The sequence below is a fragment of the Apis florea genome, unplaced genomic scaffold (assembly GCF_048593485.1).
Source record: "Apis florea isolate Af1SG1 unplaced genomic scaffold, ASM4859348v1 contig_3772_pilon, whole genome shotgun sequence".
NCBI classification, from domain to species: Eukaryota; Metazoa; Arthropoda; class Insecta; order Hymenoptera; family Apidae; genus Apis; species Apis florea.
In genome coordinates this window covers 4,188,956-4,200,865 of record NW_028256845.1, presented here as the reverse complement: position 1 = coordinate 4,200,865, position 11,910 = coordinate 4,188,956, and the positions used below count along the sequence as shown (strand labels likewise).

General features: G+C 38.7%; 1 protein-coding gene across 1 annotated transcript in view; it reads right to left on the bottom strand.

Moving 5' to 3' along the window:
* Positions 1–41: 41 nt before the first annotated feature.
* The window catches only part of Fim (plastin-2 fimbrin), a 34,173-nt gene continuing 22,304 nt past the window's right edge, over positions 42–11,910 (bottom strand). The window contains exons 2-4 of the mRNA XM_003691363.4: positions 5,290–5,720; positions 3,752–4,967; positions 42–3,433 (exon numbers count right to left, since the gene is read on the bottom strand). Of these exons, the coding sequence (XP_003691411.1) occupies positions 3,239–3,433; positions 3,752–4,967; positions 5,290–5,720 (1,842 nt within the window). The 3' untranslated portion in view covers positions 42–3,238. The remainder of the gene's footprint in view (positions 3,434–3,751; positions 4,968–5,289; positions 5,721–11,910) is intronic.

Genomic DNA, 11,910 nt, shown 5'->3' with positions numbered 1-11,910 from the left:
TTCATCTTGGAGAAACTTTTCAAGCAAGAATCCGCGTTATCTTATTAGATAAATTTGTTTTTATTTAAATTACGGATACATTAAATTATATATCTACGGTGACCCACACATACACACGTTCATATACGCATCATAGAACATCGTATGTGTATGTGAACGTACGCATTTTTCTTTATTTCTTAGTTCATCAGCGATCATTGTTGAAAAGTTGAAATTATTGAAATTGACGAATCGATTAAAACAAATGTACAGCGAAAGAAAACTTATCTAATCGATGATCCGACATTCCTCTCGCGCGCATCTCTCTCTCTTTTTCTTTTTTTCCTTAATCTTACTTTTGCTTTGGAGGAGGAAGGGGGGGGGGCGGCGGGGAGGGGGGAAGAGCAAAAACTTTTCTTTTCCTCGATTTAATCCTTAAATCTAAAATTGCGCAGATTGCAAACGGCCCTCTTAAAAAAAAGATTTACGCCTCCTCGAAATCACAAGAATAAACGCGACTCTTCAGCGTTTTTTCCATTAATCTTCTTCTTCTTCTTCTTCTTCCTCTTCTTCGTCTTCATCCTTCGAATCGGTTCGTCTCCGATCAGAACGGAATGTAATTTCGCATTCTGACTAGAGAAAAAAATGCAGCCTGGTACGAATGTTATCTGTGGAATGGATAACAATTTGACGTTGCGATTTCGTTTAATCATTATCGAAGAATTATTATCGTTAATTAAGAAATGCTTGACTCGTCTCTTTAAGAAACTTTTCTTTCTTTCTTTTTTTTTCTTTTCTTTTCACTTCCATGCAAGAATACTCCAAGCATCGATGGATTGCACTTTCGTTTAAGTTTACTTCGTCAAGCTACGATCAAACATCTGCCAGTTTACTCCGCAAGCAACGATTCCTTAATCTTAATTTAATTGAGAACGCGTATACGATCGCGGTTTTATAAAAAGTCCGCTATATAAATTCTCGAAACGTGGCGCGATTTCTAAAACGTCTAAAAGCTAAACTTCGATATACAAACTTCTCGAGATAACACGATCGTGACGCCGTACGTGGAGCGTAAAATTTTTAATAAAAAAAAAAAAAAAAAAAAGAAACAAACAAATATAAACGAGTACAAAGATAAAGTAAGGTTCAGTCGATTCGTTTTCCGCTTCGCTCGCCAGTTTCGAAAGAATGATTCGTCGAATAACTCGCCACGCGCACTTGTTGCACGAGATGCGAACACAGAATAAAATTTTCGAAACATGCTTTCGAAAATTATTTTTCGTAAGTAGACATTGCGCGAAAGTTTACTCTCCAATAGTAGAAATATCCTCGTGGCCAACTCTCGAGAATTTTACTCTAAGATACATTCTAAGATATAGATCGGTACGCAATGTGTATCAATGCGTTATACGCAAAAGAACGCGTACGATCAAGGAGGAACCAGGGTTGCTTCATCGTTCGCTGTATAATGTGAGTTCTTCGAGGAAGATCGATCGGTAAAACGCGCTCTGTTCGCGCTTCATTATTTCTTCTTTTTCTTTCTTTCTTTTTTTTTTTTTTTTCCCATTAAATACACACGTAAGTACGTTTCACTCGAGTCGATCGTTAAATATTGCGTCCAATCACGATTACGATTAATTATAATGGCACGATTACAATGATCATTGTGCGTTCGTTTCGTTTTCGTCGAATCGGTTGGAATCGGTTCATACACGGTTGTTTCGCCGGAAACGAGATTGGGTACGAAAAAGTAAGCTTGACACACCACAGATTTACAACAACGAAAGAAATAGCGATCCTTGTATAATGTATTTTTTCTTCGTTCTTTCTTTCTTTTTCCTTTTTTTTTCTTTTTCTTCTTTTTTTTTTTTTTTTTTTTTAATTATTGCCTTCGATTGGTAATTTCTTCTCTTCTTAAAATGCATCTAAACATCGTGTATATTTAACATTTTTAAAACTTATGTCGTCCGATTAAAATTAAATATTCGGAAATATTAGATACAAAAGTTTGGGATATATATTTTTTACGGAGATCAAGTTGAAGATGAACATTGGACAATGGTATCTCGCGGTGAAAGCTTTTTTTTCTTTTTTTTTTTCTTTTTTTTTTTTTTATATATATAATTAAATACATTATTCGTAATTCTTCTAGAAATTTCCATTTTTCGAATTGATCCATTGATTGACTGATTGATCGAAGACTGATTGCCATTGTAAAGTTATGACAATTTTCACACTCGCAGTATCAAATACGTGTACACATTTCAAATATATATATAATATGATTTAAGAATGTAAATATAATATATATGTATATAATCGGCAATTTGAAAGCCACGTATATCCGGTATACGCGAATTATTTCGTTTCCATCGAGTTCCGGATTGTTCTTTCGGTGTCCGGATATATATCGACTTTTCCTTCCTTTCTACGTGATCGATACCATCGAGAAGAGACCGTTTCGATCGATTTATACAAATCTTAAAATGATCACGATTAGGAATATCAAGAATGAGACAAAGATATGATTGAAACATCGGAGAAGGAGAACCCCTTGTATCATAATCGCAAGAGATACAAGAATGAAGTACTCGACGTACAACTTGTGATCGATAAGCGACGTACAAATCATTCGGATCATTTTTTTCCTTACGCGAGAGACAAGAAAAAGTGTATGTATTATCTGAAGCGTTACTCGTCGTTACAATCATTTTTCACTTCATCCTGCGACGATTCTTGGCTCGAAAAAAATTGGCTCCAACTTTCTCTAACTTTCGTTCCACCTCAATTTAATAAAAAAAAAAAAAAAACAAAAATTCGAAATCATCGCACTTTGTGAAAAAAACTCACTTTCGTTCCCCTAACAATAATTATTCATAATTCAAGTCGCGCAAACATGTCTGCCACGAAACGAAATATGGTCAAACGCATGGAACGTAACTCTGCTTTTAATCGTCGTCCCTCTCTCTGTCAAGCGATTCCTCCCCTTCTCTCGTTTCTCTCGTTTTCCTTTTTCCCTTTCTCTCTCACACACACACACATTTTCTTTCGTTTCTTTCTTTGCTTTTTTTCTTTTTTTCTTTTCTTTCTCTCTCTCTCTCTCTCTCTCTCTCTTGCTCCTCTCGTTTCGGAAAACAAGCCTACCCTAACCTAAGTGTATATACAAAGTTATTACGCTCGTAAAAGAGGCACGGCGATGATACACCGCGACTCAGTCGACACTCAGTTCCTCCCGCGGACGTTTTCGCGCGCGCCATTATTATTGACTGTTGTTCATCACGTTATTCTGCTTCACGGAATCCATATTGGGGATGTAGTCCATCGCCATCAGGCAGGCGAACACCGTCATCACCATCTTCGGCTTCACCTCGGTTATGTCTTCTGGTAGCGCGTAAACCCGCGCCCCGCATTTTCGGGCCAAGGATATCGCGTATTTCGCGTTGTCCAGGTTCTCCTGAAACGTGAACGCAGAGTTAAAATCGAATCGATTTGATCGTGGATCAGATCGAGGGATGGGCTTTGCAAATTCGTTCGATCAGAAATTTATTCGTGATATGAAGAATAAGTATTTCGATCCTATCCTTTCTTTTTCTCCTCCGAAAGAGAAGCTTCGAAACGAACGCGGTAAAAGTCGAGTCGTGACGTTGACTCGAGACGTTTACGAGGTCGTAACTCAGAAACGGTTGAAACCGATCTCGAGCGAGTGAAACTCGACGAAATCGAGCGATTTGCAAAGGTAATAACCGCAATAAAAAAACAATCCTCCTCATACCTCCTCGGTACCGCCCTCCTTCACGAGGTCGTAATTCACCGAACCGGGCTTGATGGCGTCGATCAGATCGATCACCACCTTGCCATCGGCTATCGACGAGTCCTGGAACCCTTTGATACCGCTCGCCTTCCCTGCCGCCTGAAGCTTCGAGTTCACCCATTGAACGATCTCCTTCTCGACCAAGGTGCTGCCCTGGGTGCCGGCCAACGAGGTGAGGATCGACAACGTGTACGACCTCATCAATTGCCAGATCAACGCGAGGGTCAACGTGGCGTTCCCATCGTTTATGTCCTGGCCGGCGATCCCCACCAACGAGAAATTCATCGTTTTCCCAAGCTCGACCGCGTAATTGCAATTCTCCAGCTTCTCCATGAACTTGCGCAGCTTCGTGAACTTTTTGTGCACCCGGTTCCAATTCACCGTGCCCGGTTTGATGATGTCGTAAAGCTGGAAGATGACCAGGCCGTCGGCCAGGTCCGAGTAGAGCCAGTTCACGTGGGGGACCACGCCCATCGAGTTCATCCAGTTTCGATACGTCTTCTCCTCCCTGGTCTCCTCCAACGACTCAAGCCCGATGTTGTTCTCCGGTTTGTCCAATCCTGGATAATTGTTGAACATGTTTGCGACGAAGGCGAGGTTCAGCTTGTATATGCCGTTGACCACGTCGCTAGGCGTTACGAAACTGCGGCACCCGAGCTTGGCAGCCTGTTGCAGCATGATTTCCGCCCTCGAGGTGTGGTTCGGCTCCATCATTGCTTCGAGCGTGACGCCCGCCGTGTTGGGCGCGATCTGTTTGATTAGGTACGTGTAGATCTCCGAGTCGGTGATGTCCGATTGGAAATTGTGACACCTTCTCACGATGCCCGCGTTCTCCAAGTGATGGTTCACCCATCTGAGGAGGATCGACTCGGGCGAGAGTTTGAGCAGGTCCTCGATACGCTCTCCGTCTTGCAACAGGGTGGCGAGGCCTGGACAATTCTCGAGGGTGATCTGGTTGAACAAACCGATTCGAATGATCTGCCAGAGGAGGCCGAGGACAAGGTGGGGCGAGCCTTTAGTCAGATCGTGGGCGTCGATGTTCACGATGTTGCACCCGATCGCTTGGGCGGACGAGAGAGCCAGGGTTAGGTTCTCGTGCTTCTTGTACAGGGTTAGGTTCTTCTTGTTGATCGTTCGCTCGTCGATCGTGTCCGGGCAGGAGTGGTTGATTATTTTGCTGGAAAATAGGGAATAGAGGAATCACTGGTACGATGATTCGAGAACGTATCAACGCGTGATGAAATAAATAATTGGAAAGTTGCTTAATACAAATCGTTGATACAATCCGTTCGTAAATGTACAAATTTGCAGTTTCCATAAACAAACTCGTAAACAGAAACGAGTTAAAAAAGTAATTAGTATAAAATTTCGAATAAAGTTGTCTTAAGAGCGATAACTTTATTTGAAATGCTCATTTATTTATTCGAAGCAACTTTGCCCATCTCTCGTCGATAAATAATGTATGATCGATCGATAAGAAGAGGAAAATAAATGCATACCAAAGAAGAATCCCATCTTTGACCTTCTCGTACAACGTCTTCCCTTCCGCGTCTATTGGCAGCAGGTGTTTGAGGTCAGGATCGTGCGACAAATTCGTGTTTATCCAGTCGCTGAAGGCGAGCTGTTCCTCCAATCTGACCGAATGCGTGGTCCCCTCGCTCGACGCTTCCGAAATCCCTCCCAACGTTTCCAAATTCTCCTTTTTCGAGACGACCTGCTTGAACGTGGATCCCAATTCGTTCGCCTTCAATTCCTTGCAAAGTTTCTCGAACTCCTCGAACGACAATCGGCCCTTGTGCTCCGACCTCTGTTTGTCGTCGTACTCCTCGATCATCTGCCGCACCTTGTATCCGGGCATCTTGAAGCCGCAGATGTCCAACGCGCTTCGCAACTCCGTAAGGTTGATGAAACCGTCCCCATTCTCGTCGATCTAACAAAAATGAAGCCTCTTCAGACTATATTTTTCTGTTTCCGAGGATGGTGAGAAGAGGACGGTGAGATGAGAAGTGGCTTCTGAGAGGTGCTGAGGAATTTTTTGTCCGAGGATCTTCGAAATCTTTGGGTGCAGACGACGGATTTGATATTTGGAAAAGTAGTCTTAGTTCTGTGGGATTCAAATCTTCACGCAGTTTAGGAGAGAAAGATTCGATTCTTGAGGATTCAGGTGTATTCTTGAAACTTTTAAATGAGGATTCAAATCTTCAGGTTTCTGGATTTTTGGAATCTTCGAATTCGCTATTTTAGGAAAAGGTTTCGATTCTTCAGGATTCTTGGAATCTTCGAATTCGATGTTTTAGGAGTCGGTTTCTTGAGGATTCAAGTGTATCGTAGGATTTTTGAAACTTTTAAATGACGTTCTTGAGGATTCAAATTTTCACAGGTTTCTGGATTTTTGGAATCTTCTAATTCGCTATTTTAGGAGTCGGTTTCTTGAGGATTCAGTATCATAGGATTCTTGAAATTTTTAGATGATTTTCGTTTTTTCAAAATCGTCGAATAAAAATAAAAGTAAAAAAAAAAAAAAAAAAATACTCCAAAAATTCGAGTAAAAATAATGTTTTTAACGCTTTTTAAATTTCCATCGAGTACATATATCCAATCTATCATTAATTTGATTATTTTACTATTGTAACTTTCCAGCTCGAATAGTTCGGATTATTCGTTTAATAATCGGATTAATTCTATCCGACATTTCTAATCTAAATTAATTCTAAATTCGATAACGGGGAATTACGGGGAAAAAATTTCGAAGAAAAAAAAGGCCTTAACGCAACTCGCGATCGCGGGGCGTATCGCGCATGCGATCAACGGGAGGGAAACGTTTTATCGCGGCGACTCTTTCAACCAACGATATCTAGCCTGTCCGCAATAAAATTCTGCTCGCCTCGGTTTTTCAAGGAATGCAGCCGCGGATTGGAAACGGTGCAATTTCCACGGGGAATACAATACGTCGAAATAATCGTCGACGCGGTTTCTTGGAAAAACCTCGGATCGGGGTTAATCGACGGTTCATTGTGTCTCGTTCACACAGGGAACCGTGGCGAGCAGTCGATTAATTGCCATTCTGCATTTATCTCTCTGAATCATTCGTATTCTCGTGCCTCTCTGCTTTACCATCGCGTAGTAAAATTCCTTTTCGATATCGCGTATAATAAAAGAGTATCGAAAATGTCGGACGATATTTCAGTTTCACAATCGCGCTCGTCGATAAAAAATTTCAAACGATTGATAAACCAAACGAATGAGTCACTCCGCTCGATTTTCCAATATTCCTTTCATTCGTACGATATCCGTATGAAAGATCCGCGTTTCGCTCAGTTTCCAAAAGCGATCGGCTCCTCCTCCAATGTGTCTTTCACGCCCGATAAATTAGTAATCGAATTTATAACCGATCCGACTCGAACGAAAATCACGAACTTAGGAAAAAGGAAAAATCTACGACTCACTAAGTTGAAGAAATAAGAGAAATCCTTGAAATATTCCTCGATAACGTCCCACTTTTCTATCTCTCGAAGTTCCATGATCGAAGGTGGCGAAAACGAGAGGAAAACGTGATCAGGCGCGGTTACAATGCAATGACATACTGAAGATTGCATCTGGTCTTGGTTGTTATCACTGTTATCGTTCGATAAAAGGGAACGGTGAAGAAAAGAAATTCATACGATACCTTATCGACACGGTGACATAATATCGTAAATAACGTTAAGTGACCGATTTTTCGATTGTTTGGAATTTTATTTACATACAAAAAAACCCTGATCGATTTATTTGTTTGAAAATTTCTTTTTTTTTTTTTTTTTCTTTCTTTCTTTTTTTCTCTCTTTGAATAAAGATTTGTCGGGCAGATATATCGTTTCTGCAATGAAACGAGGAATAATCTGTTACGCGGAATTATTGCGGAACAATGTAAAATTAGATTAGAACTCGCACGCCATTATTGACAGACCAAAAACGTGACGACGAGATTAACAAAGTTTCATTTTATCGGGATAAAAATGTAGCGATTAAACGACGTGTTAATTGTTTTATACAATACAAATTCCTAATAAAATGATAATAATCCCTTATCTTAGAAACTTCTAAAGCAATTAAGATACAAACAGATATATATATATATATATATATATATATATATATATATATATTCCATAAAAGAATCCGAATAATATTCGCGTGATAGTTTATCACAAGACACTTACTTCATCGTTTCCCTTCTATCTTCCAAATAAGACTACAACAAACTAAAATAATCGTGTTAAAGGATTAAAGATTTAACAACTTATTTTCAATTTATCCTGTGAATAATTTACAATAACTCTACTCTATCGCCTCTTATTCCACATTTCTAAACAAAGCCAAAATTTGTACGTTAAAAATTGAACGAAATATTCGAATCTGATGGAATCTAGCCGAGTATCTGCTCGATCCGGAAACTCGAAAGGGGGCAAAGTTCGCAAAGTTTACAAATCGCATCGCCACATCCGTTGAAAAGAGTTTTCGCGAATTTCGAATATTTGCACTCGTCATCCTACATTTTATTATATATATGTATATACACTCAGCATTGGTGAACGTAATATAAATTACATTCTAGGTACTCTTTTCGCTACCTTGATCTTTGTTAACCTTGTTAAATATAAATAAACGAAAGGGTCGATGAAACGCGAGCTCGAAAATACTGAAACGGAGCGCGTTGACCCGGCAAAATGCGCCACTTCGATCGTGGGTAATTTGTAACCGGGTCAACTTAAACGTACCTTCCCACCTAACCCACGTATTCCATCGCGCCAGGATATCGATAACTGTCTCGTTTTTCACTCCGTGTTACACACGGTCCGATTCTCTGTATCAATTAGTATATAATGTTTCTCGTTATAATAATACACGGTGTAATCAGAGCATGCTTGATGATTATAAAATTACATCGGTTTCAACGGAAAAATGTTCTGTCTCCGTCCCTTGTATCGAATAATATATATATATATTATTTCACATATCGCGTTGAACGAATGTCAAGTATATAGTTAGATTAATAATAATTGAAACAGGAATATCGTTTTAAACGAAGAGATAAGAGGAATTGGACTTTAGTTGGAATGCCGTGTCGTTCAAAAATTTCTTGTATATATTCGACATAATTTAACGATAATTTATTCCGGACTTTGTAAATTGAATATTAAGAAATTGAATTCGGAAGCTCGGGAAAAAATACTCGAATAACGTAACGTATACGATTTATGTAGTACATTCTTCAGTCAGAATTTTTTAATTTCGAAACTTTTTTAGATTTGTCGAAAATCGGATTCGAATATGATAGTGCGAAATTTCACAAATATCCGAAACATACGTGAATTAATGGAGGGAAGTCATATTTCGCTATTACGTTACAAATTCGAGTCTAAAAATCGTGGAAGAGATTCCTACAGAAGACACAAATCATCGCCAAAGGAAATCGATCGACTCGAAAATTTCCGTCTCGTTAGCGAACGTGTGAACCTGAGAACCTGGGCTAAATTGCGACAACTGCTCGCCCACAGCGGGCTTAAAAGTAACGTGGAAATAAGAGCATGCATCGGCCATAAACTGGATAAGAGCCGACGTGAGAAAAACGGACGGCGTTGCCACGCGAGGACAGCGAGAACGAACGAGGAAGGCAAAACGGAAAGAAAACAATATTACACACACATCACGGTGTGGCGTGGCGCGGTTGTTGTGCAAGCCGAGTTATGCATTTACTCAAGCTTGAAACGCCTACCGGTCGCTCCCACCGCCTCTCTCCCCGACTTTCTCGAATTCTGTGGTGTGCGACGATCGGCCGCGATCCCTTGGCGGATCGCATTTTTGCATACGAAACGCATCACCGTTCCATCCTGGCATCCGGAAGGCCACGAATCGACCGCGCGTAGGAGAATGCTCGAGAATCGCATCGAGCATTCTCTATTTCACATTTGCCAACACGATCAGCGGAGAAATTTTATCCACCAATTATTATCTTTAAATGAAAAAAGTTTTGTAATGCAATATGATTTGAGAAGTCCAAGTATTTTATTTTATTTTATAGATATTTCGAACAATCATGGAGAAATTTTATCGACTTGTTGCTAATAACACGATAGCTTGGGAAGTCGAGAAGTATTTTATTTTATTTTATATACGTATTTCGAATGGAAACAATCATGGAGAAATTTTATTAGGATTGATTCCTAATAATTTATCTTTGATATTACGAAAAAGTTATAAATGTAATATAACAGCTTCGAGAAATCGAATGTTTTATTTTATTTTATACGTATTTTACGGTTTTAGTTGTTCGAACAATCATGGAGAAATTTTATTAGCGATTTGATGTTATCGGTGAATTATCTTCGACAAGGAGTGATTTACAATTTTATAATTAATGTATAACTCGAGTAAATGTGGTATAATTCAAGAATTTTTTTCTTTTTTTATATATTTGTGCTCGAACAGTGGTGAAGAAATTTTATTAATGATTCGTTTATACCGTGATTATGTTTTTGGAAACATAACGAGGCAATTTTTGTCTTATTTGAAAGAATATCTTTTTTTTTTTTTTTTTTTTAATAGGAATTACGACGTTGGAGGATGTCTTATTACGAATACAAGTCTTGTTCAACTGTGCAAGACCAAGATTCAAGGCAAGTTTTATTTTTTTTTTTTTTTTTTTTTTAGATGGAACTATATATTCTCGTTCAACTAGGCGTGGAGCTCATCCCAATGAGACGAATTCGTTGACCTACGATTACAATTGGTCTTTCATTGGTCTAGAGTTGTAACAGTAAGATTTTTCTTCTGATTCAAGATTTTCTTACCTCGGGCAGAAAAGAAATTTTGTAATGGTTGTGTCGATTTTACACATTACAATGATTTCCCTAAATTTTTCCTTAATTTAATTTACTTAGCTCGAACGAGAATGAAGGAGATTTTATTTTTCGAGAATTACGATATTCACGGTATTACGAATTCATTTCGTAAATAATTTATATTCGTGCTCGAACACACGAGCGCGATCGTATCTCTCCACATGGCGTTTCGGAGTAATGAGCGCAAAAAGCAAAAACACCGCGCTGTGTAATGACTTTCTCGAGTTTTTCGTTCGCTCGACCGTTCCGTGATCTCATACGGTTGGAATTATACAAAGCCGCGATATTATTGTGGCCAACCTCCTCTCGCTCTGCTACAGGAGCAAATGCAAATCGTGATTCGAATCTCGCTTCGTGTACGGAATTCCTCGCGTATCGCTCGAAAATTTTCAAATCATTTCATTCCCTCCGTGTTTTATTCCAATCGTTATTTCCAAGAGGACGAATAAAATCGCTCTTTGAATCATTTTTTTCATAATTTCACGTGTATTTGATTAATCGTTAAATCCGCAACGATCGGATGTGTCGCACGATCGAGGAGCAACACGTTGGTTGTTTAATCTGAAGATTCGATCGCGTACGGAGATAGTGCATAGTGATGATTAAAGATGCACTTGTTTGAGAATTTATCAAGATCAAAAGAAAAAGAATTATTTATGATACGTTTTTCATAGAGGGAATACGATAGTACGAAGAATTTGTTTGCAACTGGAAAACGATTCGGAGGATGCATGAGATCATATGTTTATGCCACTTACGTATCGCTTGAGAGTGTAAATTTATCAAGGTCTCGAGGAAAATCACGGAATAATTCTGTGCATCGATACGTACAATCAATTTTTTTTTTTTTTTTTTTTTTGAAAACACTATCGTATCGATTGTTGACTGTGTTAACATTCGGGAAAATTCGTTCTCGAAGAATTCAAACGTCTTCTCTTCGAAAGTACGTAGCAATTAAATATTCAGAATCTTTTTTTTTAAAAGGGATAAAAATTTTTTTTCATTCTTCCAAAAATTTAAGATAATTTTATATATCAATAGAAAGAATCTCTTGAAAATCAAGGAGGATTTAACTCCTTTTTTTCCAAATCACATGTCAATTTTAAATTTCATCTTCAAAAGAATATATACATTCAAAATCATTCAACCAATTAATTGCCACGAAAGAATTCCTCTTCCAAAAATTTAACATAATTCCACATCTATGACCTAACTTTCTTCATTACTTTAACCATTCAG